Source organism: Columba livia, chromosome 1 (assembly GCF_036013475.1).
Source record: "Columba livia isolate bColLiv1 breed racing homer chromosome 1, bColLiv1.pat.W.v2, whole genome shotgun sequence".
Classification (NCBI taxonomy): Eukaryota; Metazoa; Chordata; class Aves; order Columbiformes; family Columbidae; genus Columba; species Columba livia.
The window spans coordinates 126512536-126532766 of NC_088602.1; the positions used below are offsets into that span (position 1 = coordinate 126512536).

A 20231-nucleotide genomic window follows, 5' to 3' on the forward strand; every position below is an offset into this window, starting at 1 on the left:
CAACAGTCTGTCACCAAAATGCTTGCCTGAAAGTCAGAGGCCAACCAAGCCCTGGTTCCGCTCACTGTGAATGCTACACAGCTGCTCAGTGAGAAATCCAGCCAGCTGTAAAGCCACTTCGGCACTCAGTTCATCAGCAGAATTCAGTACAAATGATCCTAGCAGAGGCCTGTAAAATTCAACAGTAGGTGCAAACAAAATGACTGTTTTTTTGGTCCTAGACACAATTACACACAAGAACTGCCAAATTACCTTTGCGCCTTGTTTTAATAAAATAATCCAGCTCATTTCATTTGTAATAAATACATTAGGCTGTGGGGTTTTGTTTTAAATTACAATATCAAGCATTTTTAACAGAATTCATTTAAATACTGTGCTTTTAGCAATTAATAATTTCGCAGATCTGTAAATGTGCTTCACTGTCCTGTCCGACATTTGAAGGGTTTGGCTTGGTGAACTGATAACAGCTTCCACCACGCACTTCAGCAGGCAGATTGCAACAATGCCTGTAGCAGCAAGATAGAGGAGGATCACACCGTGGGCAGCTCTGTCGCTGCCTGTGAGGACACTGGCCCTTGCCCTGCCCAGTTCGTGGTGCCTTTCGCTTCACCGCACACGAGAAAGGTGCATCTTGTGTCAGAGCTCCAGGTCCTGCAGGTCTCCCCAGCTAGGGCCAATTTTCACTTTAACATGCAGTTTTACCGAGAGCTTGATGGCATTTTCCATCTCATGCTTGACGATCTGAGCGACCTACAAGAAAAGGCAAGACATCAGATGCGCACGTAACTTCAATGCTCCGTTTTTCTGTCAATAGCTGGGCTGGCCGGACACCAGGACTCCTCTCCTGCGTTTATTTGCACTGACTTACCACTGATGAGAATGCAACCAAATATTTTAACCCTGATTGGGATTTATTGAATGGAGCAACTGTGTAAAGCCAGCAACATTTTATGCAGCACAGACTTGTGACTGGTTCCACACTGTTTGAGACTTAGAAAAGAGGCAAGATTAACCTTCCATTAAACATCTGAGAGTCCTGCAGACTCTCCTCTTTCACCCAGCTGTGTAATTCTGAGTGTTCCATGGAGTCTGTTCTGAAAACTTCAATGAAAGCAAGACACAAAACAATACACCATAGGCAAAGAATGGTGTCCCTCCTCGTTCTGTCAGCACAAGAGGCACCCTGTGAAATACAAACTACAAACTTCTGGAAAAGTGGATCACATTCGATGCAGGCCCTAGAAATCCTCCCTCACTGTTTTGTTAAGGCAATTCCAACATTTGCTGCCCTCCAAAGGCATTTCTAAGAAAACACTCATTTAAGTACACAGGGAAAGCAGAAGGTATTTTTGCCTGTGACTTTTTGGACTGTAAGAGACAGGATTTTTTTTCCTGGGTGTAAATAACCACCCTGGATAAAAGGGACTCTCTTTCTTACCCCAAGACCTGCATGGAGTCCAGCCTGTCCTGGATTGCTTATTTCAATGAATCTTTCAGTCCACACCCATCCCACAGACCTTTCCACAGCAGAATGAAAAGAGGCTTTGAAATTACTGTGATCCCTCGTCTCAGCCAGAGGCCATTGCGCCAACACAAGAACTATTCAAGCTTCCTGACCCATCCTTTTTCATAAGTCCCTCACAGGTGCACACAGGAGCGATTCGTCCATAGTTTTTACTGGGAAAGGAGGAGGGATTTGAGGAGATCAGAGCACAAGAGTTTACAACAGCATTAAGAACAAAGGGGAGATTTGTCTTCCAAAACCCTACGCCCTTACATTCCACATTTCAAAATGATCTTGATAACGTAGAAAATGCTTTGAAATAGGATGTAATTCAGCACAGACAAGTACAGAGTAGAAAAAAGCAGGATAGAGAACTGGGATATAAATAATCTATTGTTCAAAAATAGGATGAAAAATAACTGCCTGGGCAGGAAAAAAATGGGGTTATCGGAGATTAAAAACTGAATGCAGCTTACACACAGCACACTGTTGTGGCAAAGAAAGCAAATGCAACTCTGGAACATAGAAAATGTTGCTTGTGTGACACGTGGATCAGTTTTCCACTCTATTTAAACTACTGCAGCCTTGATCAAGTTTGGGGCCCAGTATTTCAAAAGAAACGTGAACCATCCAGAGGGAAATTCTTTGAGAATGGTCACGGGTCCAGCACACACCACCAAGAACATAAAATGAAAGCTGCTACACCTTGAGCAAGGGACAGCAGCTGCAGGGGAGACACGAAAACCTGCATGAGGTTCCTGGGGAAGCTGATGGGTTGAGACAGAGGTGTGCACCAACATCGTGACCTGGGGGGCTTTGAGGTCTGAATTTCCTGTATGTATGTTAAGCAAACAGATTCCAGAGTTCTCAGTGCTCAGCTGAAACACGCTTGCAGGAATACTGGCCATCTTAAAAACATAAATGCAATGATGCTGGGAACAAGCAAGCAGTTTAAAAGCACCCAGCCTTTGATTCCTAACCTCATCCACACCTTTATGTTCCTACCTGACTCCTCACTGCCAGCTTCAGCTCAACAGATGGAAGGTCAAGCCTCCTTCTTTGGCAATCTTTGGCAATACTATCACAGTCTTGCTATCGGGACAAATTCTGAAAGCTCCCTACCTTCACTTTGACATTCTGCACAGACTAGGAAAGTCCTGATGCCCCAGGCACTTCACACCTTTAGCACAAGTAAAAATAGGTATTACTCCAATGTGGCCTTTTAAAACAGGCAGCCTAGTTCACTGCTAGACTGAAAGTGAAAACAGAATGATCACTAGTGCTGTTTCTCTTACAAACCACTCGTAAAGATACCCTGACAGGAACACAAATTCCTAGATATATGGAAAGATATTTTTAGTTTTCTTTTGCACATTTTAGCAGCTGAAAATAAGCTACAGCCAGCATCAAGCATGTGACCGAACTAATCTGTCTGAATAAAAACTGCTATTTCAGCTGAGAAATACATGACTTACACTATAATAAAGCTTTAGTGCCAGCAAGATGAAAAAAACTTCATCAATACAGAAAGGAAGAAATGGTCACTACTTTTGCACTAAAAGGTATATTACAGCTCAAAAGGACTAATTAATTCTGGCCCTGCTTTGAGTGGGGGCTTAAGAGGGAGACACGTCAAGAGATCCTTTCCAACCTAGATCTTTCCACCACAGGATAATCCTAATGGTGCATCTGAAAGTACAGCAGGCAGTATTATCACCAAAAAAAAAAAATCCTTTCTGGCCCTAAAAACAATTAACCAAAGGGGTAAGAAGTACCCTGTTCTCTCAGCTAGACAGAAATCCTTGAAAAACCGGCAAATCTTGTACACACAAGGAAAGTCTGAGTCTAAGAAACATGCCTTGTCTACATATGCTGGTTTAAGGGACTGCCCAGAAAATCCATGGACAGAAATACAGTCACAAAATCTGACAATTATTTTCCTTGAAGTTGAGGCTCTTAATGAAAAAAAAAATAATACAATAAGTAATAAGCAAATCCACTCACTTGGCCCCTGTTCTTCTGGGGACACTTTGATAACTTCAAGTCAGTACCTAAAGATGTAAAAGAAAGGAAACTGGGATCCTCTTTATCTCTAAAACAGCCTGCCAGGATTGAAGCAGCAGATGTCCAAACAGAAGCTTGAGCTGAGATTCAAGAGAAAAATATTAAAACTTTTGTTTTTAATGAAATAATAATTAAAAAATATGCTCTCGCCAATCAGTATTGCCTAAAGGTCTTTCAGACTAGGAGTTACTGCTTGCCATCAGGAAATAGCCTTTTGTCATTAGAGATGTGTATGAGCAGAACAGAAGTGGGATCCTGCGTGGTGGAAGAGCACACACAGAGACACATGTAGACATGAAAGGTATCTCAAGTCCCCACAGCACATTTGTTACAGCAGCCATGCTGCTAACCAGCACCACAACACTCCTACCAGAAAGACAAGTAGGTAGGAAACAAGTACCAAAGGCAAAAAATCCTCCTTTCCCTACACAAACTACAGCTCTACCAGTTCGTGTTCTGCATCAGGCATCAGAAGACATGAGTGCAAACAGGGAGGCAAAGCTCCCTCCAAACAGAGGAAAAACTCCCTACATCTGTCAACAACATTAAGCTACTTCAACCATCAAGTCTTGCATAAAAGTTGTACGAAGTGCTGTTATAAGCAGCAAAGGACATGTTGGAAAAATCGAGTCTGCAAATAAAGGGATCAAGAATGCAAACACAGTTTTTCATCCAATTTAACATCATCTTCACAGAGTTGTTAGCACACAGTGAGAGCATACCCAGGGAAAAGCAGCTGAGCCCCCGGAAGGGAAGCTGGTTTGAAACATCCTAATGTAGCCAAAAAAGGCTGTACCTGGATGACATCATCCTCTGCTACTTCATAGAGGAGCTCATCATGGAGTTGGAGGATAAAAAAACCTCCACTGATGGGGTGTAACGTCCCTCTGTTTCTCTTCCTCCCGAGCGTTCCTACACAGGTGAAGGGCACATTATGTTACATACCATTATGTAAAGGCATGGTTTTTGTATCAAAAAACCCTTGCACATTCCTAATGCTGAGAAAAAGAACATGATGAACATTAAAATAAAAAAGCCCACGCCTACAGATGAAACCACAAAACATTATTATTCTATCAATATTTGTACAGCCACTGAGGGAAAAATGTTCATGAAAAGCATTTTGGATATAAACATTTCAGCCTTTCATTATAAAGCTATGAATCAGAACAGAAACAAGAGACAGTTGCATCTCCTGAACAATCTGTTTTAAAAGGAAATTTTAAACAAAATCATGTCAAGTTTAATCAAAGTTGGTTTACAACATTCTCTCTGGCAAGGGATTAGGATTCTGCTTTTCTTGCAAAATCATTTTAATGGCTAGTCTAAAAAGGCAGTTAGCCTCCTCCCAAATGCAGTTATCTGAAACTGTAGCTACTACTCCTGATTAAAAAAATGAAAGAAAAAAAGAGCAGTTGTTGAATAAACAAGCAGCTGACAAAACCAGGACACCAGTAGGCCTTGCCTGAAAAAAATAAAAGAGAACAAATTGTTCCATGGTAAAAGCTTTTCTTAAAAAAAAATAAATAAACACAACTTCACACACACAGACCCTGAAGTTATTTATTTCTCAGGTTAGCTAACAGGACAACTCCAGTTCACAGCTATGGGAAGGGTTTCACAGCATTGTCAGTTCCTCACACTAGCCTCACACTGAAGCAGCAATATTGAAGAAGCCACATGATGCAGGATGCTTCTCTGATGGCACAGGCATTTATAACTTGCTGAAAGAGAATTCCTTCTAACTCTTGGAACAGCTAGTATGAGAGGAGGAAAAATTGTCACGAACTCATCTACTCACTTTCCTACAATTACATTGGCCAAAGGTCAGTAGCTGCTGCTCCTCCTGGAGGGGTTGGGAAGTTTTGCCAGGCACAAGCTTTCTACTCACAGCAGAACTCCGAATCTTTTCTCTCTAAAAATAAAACTCCCTGACACACTTCTAGAGATACAGCAATTAATTATTTAGTTTTCCTTGTCAGGCCTACAAAAATCAGACTCTTTGTATTAAGACAGCTTAATGTTTCAGGTTGAAGCATAAGAACTACCAAAGAAATATAGCACTCCAACCCTTAAGTTGTTTTTCTAAAAATATATGACTGATGAACAAAACACTGTCTACATTATGCTAAAAAATAGTCTTCATAGAACTCCTCTGGGAATGAGCATCCCAGCACAGCTTTGCTATCTGCAGCCACAAGAAATTTATGCTGCTAAGTGCTTCATATAACACTCTTGTGGAGCCTCTGTACATCAAATTCCAGTCAACAAATTCCAGATGTAATTCTAACAAAAAAAAATATATCATTGGAACTAGAAGTTGTTCCACTCTATCTTTTCACTGCCTTTGAAGCCAGAGTATCTGCTCAGTTTTTCCTTCCTACCTTTGAGCATTCCTGTTGTAGCATCACAGACCATATCGCATACAAATTCACACTGCCAACCTTTGCAAGATCAGCTTTGAAGCTATTTGGGATTCCAATCTGAACACTGCAGTTTCTCCCTTCTTCCTCATGACTTTTTTCCCATTAAAACTAAACTGAAAATTTTTGCTCTAGTGTGCAAGGAAGAGACGAGCATACCAGTCTGATCTCTCTGGAAGGAGCTCTCCAGGTGTCCATGGGACTTGATCACAGAGGAGAAAGCTTCCAGGCGTCTCTGAATGTTCACAGTGGCTGTTTTGACAATGTCTGCAGCAGATCCCTGAACAGTTGTATTCACGGCCTGTCGTTCTGCCTAAACAGAGACAGTTGTTCTCAAAACTCAACCAGAAAAATAAATCAAATCCAGTATGCCACAGGTTACTTAATTAAAAATAATACATGGCCAAATACAGACATAGTGAAACCTCCAGATGGACAGTTTGTCATATGTGCCTGAAATAAAGAGACATTGTAGACTAGCTGGGGACACAACATTTCTCCAGGTGACTGAGAAAAGCAGAATTTCCACAAATTTAAGATTAATTAATATCAAGGGTAATAACTTGAAGAGTCACAAGCCACAAGAGAGAGAAGCATATCCACATGGTAACAGAGTTTCATGAGGAGAAAAATATGTCAGTCAGTCCAAGCATCTCAAGACATTTCTGTCTGTCTCCAAAACCATCAGGAATAGATGACCAAAGGCAAGAAGCTGGACTTAACAGATTAATGGCAGAGCATTACAGCTGTGCAAAACCACACCAGACCACACTATGACACAATGACTTTTCACACAAACAACCTCTCTACTAATCCCTTCCTTGGACAAGAAAACTGTATTCAAACAGTCTCTTTGATTAGAGCTGAAACATGTGCAACAAGTTACAAGGAAGCTGAAATGAAAGTGAAGACAATTCATTAACTGGTCTTTAATATGATTTTAAAATTGAACAAAAGGTGCATCGACAAAGTTTCATGCTGAAGTATCCTCCAGATTCAAGTCACATCATCTCAAAAAAAAGGTTTTTTAAAGTCTTCGTGTCCCTTTCAACTACTTGGAGTACAAACTCCCCCACCTCCTCCCTCTTCCACTCTAGTCTTTAATTCCACACGACCTGATCCAGCTTCCCACTGAAAAGCATGCCCCACAGAAATGCGCCAACATCTCCTCAGGGAGTCAGTTCTCTCTCGCTGATGTAGAGTCTATGACAGATGTGTCCGAAATGACCTTGATAAAAAAGCATGATGCTAGTACAAAGGCATATATTAAGTCAATATTTATCTAACAAGTTTGAGCAATTTTCCTGTAAGGGGAAATAAGAAAAAGAACAAATACCCAAAAATACAGGACTTAAATGCCCTTTCTTGTTCAAGTGCTGACAGCATATTATATACAAAGACTGCTACGTGGGAGTAACTCAGCCTGAAGAGTAAAAGCACATCACTGTGTGGAGGCTTTTTAAAATCATGTCCACTTATTTGAATAAATTACTCACTCCTGTTCCAACATGGGAGTTCTGAAGTGAGGTTAGCACAGCAACGACAGCTGTGCACCCAGTCACAGAAAACTTACGTCAAGCAAACCATGACAAAAGCTCTGTTGTTCAGAAAATAACTGAGGGAACAATGAACCAAGTAAGAAGTGGAAGGTCAAGACAAAGATGGCTCATAGATCCTGTAAAAACGCAGGTATGGATATGAAAAAAAATCTAATACCGAAAAAAAACAAACTAACAAAAACAACCAAACAACAAAAACAAGCAACAACAACAAAAACAAACAAACAAACAAAACCACCCCAAACTTCTACATACATGAGCTTTACTGTATGGGTTTGAATCTTTGATAGCTGGCAGGTATCTCCGTCTTCCCAGGATAGTCTGCACAAACCCATCTCTCCTGCAGCTCCTCACTGTCTCCCTCAAGAATTTCTGAATGCCTGTGAAAGGAAAGAGAAAATTTTCCCTAATACAACTGACATTCCACATTGACTTCTCACTGGGGTCACTGAAAGTGGTCTGGGACACCCAAGCAGCACAAAAGTAATTCTTTATATTTCCTAGACCCTGTCAGTGAACAAGGGCACATGATCACTCAGCCTATTTGCAGCTCTGCTGGGAAACATATTAAGACTTCTGAAGTGGAAGAGAGTGGTTAGTGTCAGGATATCTGGCTGTGCACAAGGAGGTAGGAAATCCATTCTGCACAGTGCCCAGGCACAATGGATCATACATGTATTATGGGTAATGGAAAGGTCAGGACCTGGACCAGCACTGGAAAGACAAGTAGTAGGAAGGGAGTAAGTTGAAAGCAGAAGTCAGAGCCCTTGATGCCTCAGGCTGCCTGACTTCAGACTGTGTCACATCACATTCTAGGATGAAAGAAACTTGCCCACCTGCACTTTGCAAGGGAAGGAGTTAATCCACAGAGGGTATTAAAAAGAAACTTAGCTCAAACATAAGTGAGACAGGGAAGAGTCCTTTCACTGAAAGTTCAGGTAACAACTGCACTAAAGTGGAAAAAGTTAACTCCCTGCACTTTCCAAGGTTTACAAAATATAGAATGTAAAAGGAGCTATTCAGGATCAAGACTGACAGCATTAGTCAGTTCACTAGGTGTGTAAATTAGCATGTCAACCTGGCAATGCATATAAGTGAAAACTCATTGGAAGTGAAGTTACGATATAAGGTACATTGCGGAGTTTGTATGTATGCACCTCTACCGAGAGGGAGGAAGCAGAACGTCATTTCTAATGGTTGTAAGAAGACACTATCTGAGAATTACTGGAGACTAAACAGACATTTTACAGGACACCATTTTTCAGCATCTGTCTTCTAAAAAAACAAAGCCTGAAGCTTCAGAACGTAATTTTCCAGTTCATTTCCAAGTTTTATGATTAGAACTAGTTCTCTCTCATCCCATTTGCCCTCCGTTCATTTTCTGATTGCAGCTCTACTCTTTCTATAGCTCTCCTAACAATTAACATGCTTCTTAGGAATGCAACAATGTCATTTTACAAAATATGGGAGAGCTGCTCTGAGCAGCTGGACGAAAATGTGTTACATGCAAAACAGTTTAAAACTCAATGAAAGCAGAAGACAAGAACTGGAGAGAGAAATGGTTATATTTAAAAATTATAAGAAGTGTGGTCTAAAGTTGTATTGTCATAAAACCAATTGCATTGTCATTGTGGAGTATCAAACTGCTGTGCTGATGCACTGGACTTTTTAAAAATTAAAAGCTTTTTAAAAAGAGACAGGACTAGTGAGGACTGAGACAAATTTAGGATTTGAAGAGACACAGAGAGAAGGGATTAAAAACACCAACAACCACCACCTCGCAGCTCCCAAACAGCCATATCCAAACCTGTGTATCTTGATTTGAAGGATTCAATGTAATTGGCAGCTTCATCTTCATCGATCCCCATCTGCTCTCCTAATGATTTTGTTCCTATCCCATAGATGATTCCATAGCAAATCTGCCAGAGGACAGTGTGAAGAACCGCAACCATATGGTGAGCCATGCAGAGAAAACAGAGCCAAAACAAAATGTGATTCACTGGAAGACAAGTGTATGCGAACATTCAAGAAGAGAGACTGCCTCTGAGTCCAAGCCATTCATGCTGCTTTTTGCCACCCTCATCCCTCAAAACCCAGACAGCTCCAGCTGAAATGTATTGAGAGTGGGAGGTCATACAGGCAACTACCGAACCATCACAGACGAACTCAAATAGCAAACCATACTGTTGTGACTCCCTGATATTTTGAACACTGAGCCTTCCAGCCCAGAAAGCTGCTGTTGAAGTTCTTTTCTTAAAAATTACCTGTTTAGCTTGTTGCCTGGTCCCATCTCCAACAGCTTCAGGATCAATCATTTTCCATTCTGCTGCAATGCTCTTGAAGACATCGGTACCCCCGTTCAAGGCTTGAATGAGTCGACAGTCGCAAGACAAATGAGCAAGGATCCTCAGTTCAAGCTGAGAGTAATCAGCTGCCAAGATTAAACCACCTGAAATCAACAAGGTAGCAGAAGTCATTATTTCATAAATTACTCAAACAACAATCCAACAAGAAGCACTGAAGCTGTCCTCGCCCCTTCTGCTCTGAAAGTTTTTCACAGACATTTCTATGCGACCTCAGTCTCTGTTTTCTTGCAAATATCTTCAGGGGTTGCTTCTGCCACTGCTGAAAGTTGTGCCAATTAAGAGTAGAAATTAAATCAGACCAATTCTTGCCTGTTTCTCCAATGCCCAGGCCTGCTTGCTTTCCATCCAGTCCCTACATCTAGAATTCATTGAAAACACAAAGACAAGTGTCTGCCCAGGCATCTGTGTAAAAAGTCCGGCACCTCATTGGAATGATCGGCAGGGAAGCTAGACCAGCAGCCTTGTACTGAGCCAGGGCAGGCAACATGAGAACTGACATTTGCATAGAAATAATACACAAGTGGCACTCTGTCTAGTGTTAAGAGCTGCCTAAGTATAGCTCGTCAGAAGACATGTATTCTTAAAGAGGAAACGAAGGTGTGAACACTTGAATTATAACATTTGAATACTTTCCCCAGTTGAAATGCTCTCCTTTACAGTCTTGTGAATAATTTTGAGGGCAAGCTAACTACTGCATTGGTTTTCCAAGTAGGCTGCTCAGTCAGATGCATACTGTCATCAGTTCTTAACTCTTCATCAGATCTAGGATTTTTTGTCAACTAAATTCATAATGACTAGCTGGCACAGAGCAGGATCTGGGCGTTACCTGGGAAGGGAACAAAGGCATGCCTCATGCTAACAGCAAACGGTATTCCTCTTTCTTTGGATCTGTCTTCAGGCTGAACCTTCAGGCCATGAGACAAAACACTGGAACGCTTTCTGCATCTGTGGAGACAAATAATTACTGTTCGTCACTAATTTCTAAGACACTGAAAGATGCATAATCAATTTTGCCACAAAGAATCCGTGAAAACAAGTGAGTCAGTAGCTTCTATTCCACTCTTCCAGACAATTCATACTTAAAAATGACCATAGGAGAAGTGAACAGAGGCCACATGTACACCTAAAGGGATTTACTGACTCTGAACAGAGGGATAAATCTTCCTAGTACATTCGGTTTGGTCCAGAAATTGGATAATTCCACCCCAAAACCGGTAAGATGAAAGGCCCCAGACCTGTGATGGGCGCATTCCAGAAACATAGAAAATGAGTCTGATACAAATCCTAAAAACTCAATATCCCACCTTGAATGTCAACTCTTCTTTCAACATCAGAATATGCAGAATACCCACACCAGCCAATACCTAGTACAGACAGAAAATATTTTCTCTATGCCAGCCTCATCACTGCATGCACACAAACACACAAGTGAGCCCACAGAAGCAGAGAAGCTCAGAAGATATGGTCATAAACCACTGCATGTTTCCTCTCTACAGATTGAGTAAAAAATTGCCAAAAAGCAAACAGGTTTTCTTTTTCCAGAAGGCCAGAAGTTTAGAGTGGCACTAGGTGCAACCTCTGCAACATCTCAGAGCTTGCTTGGCTCTTTTATCCCACCAAGTCACCTGTAGCTGCAGGTGGAATTCTGTCCATCAGTGCACCCACTGAACAGTGCACAGCTGTGACACCATTCACACCTCCTACTCCCCTGAGCACCAATCTACCAGCCAGCCCGTTGGGTTCTTGCCTGGAAGTGCAGCCAAAGGCCTTTATAAGTCCTTGATGTCTGGGTCAGGGATCTGAGCATTTTTTTTTATCAGAATGGAAAGGTATCTTTGAGATCAAGGCTAGTTTTGGCAAAGCACAGAAAAGACATCGTGCTTCCCTCATGCACTCCATTTTCTTTTAATACCTTGTCATTTCAGGGATGGTAGGGATCAAGGAGAAGAAAGATAGCACAAAAATCACAGAAATAGATTTTCAAAAGAAATAAAGGTGAGGGACAACATGCGGGAATTGTAAAGAACAACACCGTCTAGCAGAAGTTCCTAATTCAGTTGATTGAGTAAGGGCTTCACACCATTACAGAATGTAATAGCAATAACTAAAATAAAAGAGAGTTTGGACAAAAGTTTGGAAGGCCTATCAGGCTAGGCTGCATGACAGCTTCTTTTGTGCCAGCAGTCACTTCTGTGCCTTTAGGATTGCTCATCTTCCTGAGGGAGTGGCTGCTTACCTAAGGAACGTAGTCTCAGTAGTCAGCCTGAGGGGCTGACCTCTCTCAAAGTTCAGCACACCCTCCATTCCTTTGATGGGCTGCTTCTTTACAGGGAAGACTCTTAGGAAACCAGTTTACTCTCCAACTGTCCTGCAAAACTGCTGCAAGCCTGAGCACTGCGAGAGCTATTTCTCAGAACGACATTTCTGCCTCCATGGCTAGGCCTGGTTCTTCTGAAAAGAGAGGGACAGGATCCTGCTACTCCTGGGCTCTCTTCCCATAACCTCCTTGAGGCACAAGGATGTTAGACATGTGGTGGTAGGAACAGAAAGACAGAAGGGCCAAAAGACTTCTGAAAGTTCTCACATCTTGCTATGGGGAAAAAAAAAAATTATAAAAGTCACTCAAGTGACACATGGGACAAAAACCTGAATGGAAAGAGAAACTGAAAGGACAGAAAACCACCACCAGGTACAAGCTTCAAAGCTCACAAACTAGCTGCCAAAAGACCCATCTTGATGTTTCACTAGACTTCCACACAACTTCTTAGGCACTGGCATGTAATGCTTTCAAAACAGGTCATTTGGTTAACAGAAACCAGATTTAGAAATCTTTTTCTGCTACCTGGTAGCTTTTGCAGTATCATTATCACAAATGAAATTATTAACAAAGAATGAAACATTCACCCATGTTCCCTTACACGGGGAGCTGCACAGCACAGAACAGATGAACTTGCTTCTACTTGTTCCACAATATCCTATCCTCTTTCAGAGCAGTTCTTAGAAAGTCAAACCAGATCCTAACTTCACTTCAGTTACTTTTCACACTCAGGCTTTTCATACAGCTGTGAGGAGCATAATGCTAATCTCACTATAGGGTTTCATAAAGAATTTCAAAAAGCAAGTGGCTACATGGAGCCACATGCTGTTAGTATTATTAAGTCTTTCATGTGCCACTGATTTTTAGGTATTTATTCCCCTGAAACTGTAAGAGAAACGCTGAGTAACAAGTCGCACTGGCATGACAGCAGGCACAGGTGAAGTCAAAAAAGAGAAATTTGACAACTTGACCACATTAAGATCAGAAGAGTAGGCAGAAGCTTTGCCAAGATCCTCCTACCTGCCCCCAGAAACAGAGCGAGAATTAACATTTCCATGGGCTCGGGAGGGTGGGCTTTCTTCAACCACAATTGGCATTTCAATCTCAAAATCTCTTGGCACATTCTGGATATTTGGTTCTGTGAAGGTTATTCGACCTGAGAAGGAAGACAAGGCAGGACTAAGTAAGGGTCCAAAAGGAGTCTCTCTTACATGCCCATATGTGTAAGAAATGAATAATATTGCTTGGTGAACACATATGCTATTTTAACACACCCAGACTTTTAGGGAAGATTCACATGAAATAGGTATTTCAGTATTTTCATTTAGCTAAAGTAGAAAACAGGCTTGATATCCTGTCTTTTCCCACAGAAAAGCTGCCCACACACACAAAAAGATATAAAATCAGTTAGAAGTAGGATTTTGCATGCCTTTCTTTACCTGTAGCTGTGTGAGTCTGTGACACTGGATATATCCTTTCCATTCCCAGTGCCGAATTTAATCGCTTTTCCCTCTGTATTGGAAATACCACTTTAGTAATGGCATTATTGATCCTCCTCCATTCCAATATCAGCCCTGGCAAGGGGTGAAGTGTCTTTAATTTCTCCAAAACATCCTTGTAGGGAGAAAAGGGCATAACTATAATTAACTGCCTTTAAAGCTTTATAAATACAGGTTTTGCAGTTCTGCAGGAAAAAAAGCAACTCCACCCACAGTGAGCTTCCAGTGTCACTGCCTTAAAATTAAATGGATGTCCCCCTCCACTTATATCGCCTGCACCTGGGCAACCAAAGCACCAGGAGACACAGCTGCAGTTTTATTACACACAAAGCAGCAATCACTTCTCTTTGAACTCCTCATCACCACTCTTAGCCTGCACCGACCAATAGATCACCTGGAATGATCAAAGCATCACTTGCCACAGGTCCCCTATGTTGTCTCCTCTTGCCCAGCATCAATGCTCCTCCTCCATCTTCTTGAACATTTTTCTCCCTGTTCTCTCCTATCCGTATGCTAGGAACACATAAAATGAAGCCCTTTTGACCATGCTCCTTGAAAGACAAAGCTGATCACTAGCAATCAAATCCTTTCAGTCATGTCAGAAATATGAAGGGATTACAAGAACTTCAAAAGACAGTGGCATGCAAACTTTTCTCAAAATAACATTTTTGTATGCAGCAGGCAGCCACAGCCTCATCCCTCCACATCACCAAAGGAGGAAATCCTCATTTGCTTCTTGCTCCCTGCTCTGCCATCGCCACCACACTCACTTCTTCACTGCCACTTGAGCTTCGGAAATCAATACTTGTCATCCAAGCACTGACTACACTGAACAGGAGGAAACTAAGAAAACAACACAGATTAATGAGTCCTGAAAGAAAGAACATATATATCTGCTAGTATCACTTATCTGGCAAGAGCAGCCATTAGCCTGCAGCGGTTGGTATTACATGCAGCTCCACAATATTAATCAACTGGCAAGCATGTCAATAGCCTTCACATATATACAAGTTTTGATATACTAAATTTGAGAAGCCATCAGACCAGCCATTCTGAAGACAAATTCTTTGAAGCACAAAATACAGAGACGGCAGTACCAGGCAGGGAAAATATTGTATTTAATCACTATGGTATTTAAGTAACTTTCACGTTGATGTTGAAAAATTCTTCTACTCTTGACTTTACAAAATTATTGTGCTATTTTGGTCTTACATGTGGTTTGGGAAATCAACTTCTGCCTGATTTATTCTTATTGAAGCCTGCTATTTATAGTCATGTCCTCACCATACTCAGGCTTCAGCAGAGTAGGAGGAGTTAATAACTCTGCTAACAGAGAAGGCAGAATCCAGTTTGAATTTCCAGTGGTAACTAGAGGAGCAAAAAGGCAGTTAAAATTTACCTTCATTTAAGTCAGCATACCCAACTTCAATGTATCCAAGCAGCAGGCGTGTGAAATAAGAGGGAGTTATTTTTACAGTGACTTCCAGACTATAACCAGGCTTTACTGTACCTTGGTTGTACTGAATTGCTTGCTCAGCCTAACCCTGTTTCCTTTAGCAGTTGATCTTCTGGTATAACCCAGAGTCTTCTTGTTCCCTTGAACTTTCACATCTCCGTTTTGTGGCAACTTCAGCTCCAGGAACAAAACCTGAAAAAGGCCAGCATTTCAAATCAGTTTCTGCATGCTACTCCCAGGAGAAAACAAAAAGCAAATGAGCACTTAAACAGCTTGTTCCAACCAAAGGATAGTACAAATGCTTCAGGTAATTAAAAAGCTGATTAAAGATCTCTGCTATCAAAGTCATTCCTCCTTCTTTTAATTAACTACAAAATGCAATCTAAAATCTCATTTTCTGAACACTATATGTTTGAGTTCAGAGGTATGTTTTTAGAAAAGGTAATTAACTCCATCCAATAAGTGAGGTTACTGCTGACAGCCAACTGTAATAAAACGTGGAGTTAAGATGACTAGAAGTGGGAAGAACATTGGCGAGAAAAATGAAGCGTTAGCAGAGAGAAGACTTCTGAGCAACATGAATGGCATAGGAGGAGGTGGTCACAAATACCTTTTATGTAATAGAACAGCCAGAATATTAGTTTTTCTAAAAAATTGCCAAGAACTGGAAAATTAAGTATATGCTTACTTGTTGACAGACAGAACATTGTTCTTCATTTTTCATTCTATGTTTCTGTGTGGCATTATACACTAATTAGAAGCTATTGTGTTCCACTTCACAGCTGGCAGAAGGGAATAGAAGCTTTTTCCCTTGCACGTTTTTGTAACACAAAAATTCTACTGACACAAAATCAGAAGAGTAAAGCTTTACTAACCTATACGAGATACTTTACACGATTCCTAACAAAATTTCCACATGAGAAACAAGTTTCTGTAGTTCAGAGAAGAGTACTTCAGAAAAAACTTTCCTTCCCCCTTCCCTGAAGCAGAGTGAAATTGGATCAGTTCTGTATTGGTTCTTAAAAACAGACATTAGTTGATTCAAAACTTTGAAAGCAATGTTTCCTCCTCTTTCACGCCTCTCTAGGGGTAACAACGCAACTTATTCAGTACAACTATTCTTAGGCTCAGCCTACATGGTATCACATCACATCTCACGTGCAGAATACTGATATCGCAAAAAAGCTTCTCTAGGCCCACACCGATCATCCAAAATATTCCAAAACCCATGTAACTGGCAGATCATCTCATGCACTATGAGAAGCCAAGGTCCTATACAAACAACATGCTTATTTTCATGTGGTTTTTATTTCTAGCATGCTTATTTCCACTCCTACCTTCTTTATTTCTGCTAAAGTTAGCAGAAACAGAAGATGCACAGCACTTTCCAGGCAGCAAGCTCATGAGTGTAAAGACAAATCAACTCTGATCTAAGTCCAGTCTGCATTTAGTCCTTCTTCATAGGCTATCTGCCCAAGAAGGTTTTTTCTTAAGCCTAAGCAAAAGCCTCTTGAAGGTAAGTTCTGATAAGGTTCTCCCCCTCTTACCCTCACCTACCTCTGCAATGTCATCAGGGCTGGTCAAGGAGAAGCTGTGGCCAGCCAGCTGATACGCCTTGGTCTCAATCTCGCTCAGTTTAGCTTGCATGACCTGTTTCTGCGTTTCATAGGCTGTTGTGCTAAAACCAATGCCATTCAGCTCCAGCAGAGCCAAGCAATAATGGCTGGGCATCTCCACTTTAGAAAATACATCTGTAGTAAGTACAAACCCCAAGAAAAACTTTTCAAACATCAAAAACAGATCAACTGCAAAACAACAGACTCATTAAAAAAAAAAAAACAAAACATGGGGAATCTTCAGTTTTTAAAATCTTGGATGTCCTGACACACTGAAATATATTAAAATAGACTTAGCCTAAATACTTCTGTCTCTGGAATATTTCATAGTAAGAAATATTTCATAATAAGAAGTATCCAGAACTTTTAATCACAAAAGTATTTAAGACAATAACAACTTCTGTCAAATTTATTTTTTTCTAAGAAATACATGTTTCTTTATGTGTCAACATTTTATAAATCGCAGACATGCTTAATGTAAAGCTTTCTAACTTGATACACTTTCATTCCACCACCTACATCTTTTAAAAATGTTCTAAGATTTAGTTGTCACAATCATAACTTACGTGGTAAACTCAGAATAAAAGACTTCAATGAGAATGGATCGTACTCTTAGGCTTTGGATACAATTTAGGGGAAACAATCAGAAAGCCCACAAGTAGATACATGCTTTTGAGGGGGGGGGTTGTTTGCTTGTTTTTACACAGAGACAAGCATTCAGCAAAAAATTAGCGTAAACTTTCTGCATCGTTCACTATGGGATCACAAAAGGTTCATGGACAAAACACATACATGGCAAAGAAAGCTATATGGGCAGGCCAAAGAGCAAGAAATCTCCTTCAGAAAACATCTGAGGATTTTAGGAATTTCTTCTGACAAGGAAATGCAAATGCTTCTGAAAATATTAATGAGAAATCACAGACAGATCCACAAGTTGCCTCAGAATGCCTGGGCTCCTCACCTGGGTGGTAGAGATCTGCTTGATTCAGAGACTTAAAATAGACTCTGCTATTGCCCTAACCAAGGGAACTGGTAGATATTTGGGATTTGTTTTGTTGAAGGTTTTTTTTTGACAAAAGAAACGTACTTCCAAGGCAAGTTCTCTCTCTTAACAAATGAACATTTTGCCGCAGAATATACTTAAGTAAGAACTTCCAAATCTCTCTTCTCCACTGATCATTCAGCCTGTGGTAGCACAGATACCTTTACCTGCCCTCTTTGCTCCCAAGTGGAGGAGCTCTGTTTACCTGCCAGGTTTTCCTTCTGCAATTCATTATGGAGTTGGTTCATGACACTGAAGACAAGCACAGACTCTATTGCTGCTCTGTACCGCCCAGAATGATCTCGGCTGGCGCTAAGCCCCAGGCTCTGCACCCCTTGGCCGGTGCCTACCCCTTCCAGCAGAGGCAGCTCGTTGGGGAGAAAGTTCGTCACCATGTTGTGAAGGGTACGTTCCTTGGAGTCAGAATCAAGCAGCCAACAAGCAACCTTAAAAAGGGAGACCTCCATGAGACCTTTTTTCCATTTTACTCATAATACTACATAAATATTTAGCTGGGGGTTAATGCAAAGTTGTAGTGCAGATTATTTTTCTTGCTTTGGCAGGCACATTGGAGTAATTTGTGGAAAAGTTACATGATTTCGGATAAAACCTTCAAGAGGGCATGAGTTGTTGAAAAGCTTCATTCTAACTCAAAGTTAATTCTACACATTTGAAAACCTTATCCTTTGTCAACTGAACACATCTAGAAGTGTTGTCCTCAAACTTATTCATTTATTGAAGCCTAACACAAAGGGCATTAAATATTAAAATCAGGATCAAAACATGTTTAATCTGAAAACAGAGTTTGTAAAAATCAGAACTTGCTATTGATCTAGAATATTAGTCAAGCTGAGCTCTCCTGTTTTTTTGCACATCAGCACTAGTACCAAGAATTCTGCAAGGCAAATTTTATTCACGGTGAGCCTCGTACCTCCCACTGTCTTCAAAGCAATTTTCCTTATAGCTATATTTCAATTTTTTGTGTCAAAATAGGATGAAACACAGGTTTCTACCTTGTCTCTGCCATGCAAACAGAAGGTAAAAACCACATGTATATCTATGGGGGGCGGGGGGAGAACATATGTGTATATGTATATATTCATTGCATCACTAAAATGGAAAAATATGAGTATGACTCCATTTAATATATAGAACTGTGCGTGGAAAGGTGCTACTTTTATTGCTCTTAAATTTTGTCCTAAAACTATGTATTGGTATAAAAAACTAAGTTTGTCCTTGTGTTGAACACCTTAACTGCTTACTTGCAGACTTTCATATTGCCATGATGCTGTTCAGCCCATGTGTGATGCAAGCTTTAAAAAAATCAACCCCAGAAACTTCTATGCATCTAGAGCTTTTCCTAACAAGGAAAAGCAGCTGCTTTTGTGTCTTTCTAGTGTTTCATTAGAGATACAAATGGTACCCAAACTTTTTGAAATTACATGTGGGTTTTGTTTTGGGGAAAATAGTGGTAGCAAGGTGTTCCTATATACACAGTGGATAAATCTTTTGCTTATGAAGTCCTCTGCTCTTAAAATCAATAATCTGGCCACTTTAGAAGTGCTCCTGCCATTTCATTCCCAGGGTTGTTATTGCAACAAAACAAGAGTTCAGCCCTGTCCACTGGGACAGGGGAGAGATTTAACCTCAACCTCCCCGCCCAAGGTATGAACACACATAGCAAAAGAAGTCTTCTCTACATACTCTTCTAGATTTCCCACTGGAAGGAAATTTCACTAAACCCCTTGACTGATGTGCATATTCAAATCTAAATAACAGAGGGGAAGCAACAGGAGGTATTTCTGTCTTTACAGTGGTGTGTTTAAACTAGTAGTTTTACCCAAACTAAATTTCTTAATCCTGCAGACCTTTGGATCCTCAAAATTTCCTTCCAAGGAGATTCCACAAGCCATCACCAGAGTCTTGTAATGCTGAATGAAGTTATACATGATAAGTGAGCGCTCCTGCTTGGGCTTCTGTAGGTGCAGCTGCAGATGATACAGTCTCTCTGTTACAGACAGGTTTTTGTCCAAAGGTGGCGGTGCCAAACTCATACTGATCTCTAAGCCAGGAAACACAAGCAAAAATCATCTTTTTACCCACTGTGTGATAAAGAAAGGCAAGAGAAAAATCTTGAACACAATCACCTAAAGCACAAAAACTAGAGTCAGACTGTGAACAAATAACAACAAATCTATACAGATATTAACATTTTATCAAACCAGAAAATGCTCCCAAAAGTGACATGCTGTCTCTATACTACTAAATAAAGAGCAGCCAGGAATCAAACACTAGTCACAAGCCCATGGTGCAGTGATTGGGTTATGTTCAGCATTCTAGTGTTGGATTTGTTCTGGAGAGCAAAAATTGAAAGAGGTTGAAAGA

At 40.7% G+C, this 20231-nt stretch overlaps 1 protein-coding gene across 17 annotated transcripts in view; it reads right to left on the reverse strand.

The window, feature by feature from the left end:
* Positions 1-248: 248 nt before the first annotated feature.
* POLQ (DNA polymerase theta) overlaps positions 249-20231 on the reverse strand; it is a 54874-nt gene continuing 34891 nt past the window's right edge. For 6 of the 17 annotated variants that reach the window (XM_065077394.1, XM_065077389.1, XM_065077408.1 and 3 more), the window contains 13 exons: positions 19715-19908; positions 18052-18292; positions 16746-16939; positions 15243-15380; positions 13673-13847; positions 13254-13389; positions 10743-10861; positions 9815-9999; positions 9358-9469; positions 7806-7930; positions 6151-6304; positions 4365-4480; positions 249-750 (listed from right to left, as the gene is read on the reverse strand). In XM_065077394.1, coding sequence (XP_064933466.1) covers positions 637-750; positions 4365-4480; positions 6151-6304; positions 7806-7930; positions 9358-9469; positions 9815-9999; positions 10743-10861; positions 13254-13389; positions 13673-13847; positions 15243-15380; positions 16746-16939; positions 18052-18292; positions 19715-19908 — 2003 coding nt within the window. In that variant the 3' untranslated portion in view covers positions 249-636. The other 11 variants (XM_065077425.1, XM_065077417.1, XR_010475608.1 and 8 more) reach the window with 11 other exon arrangements.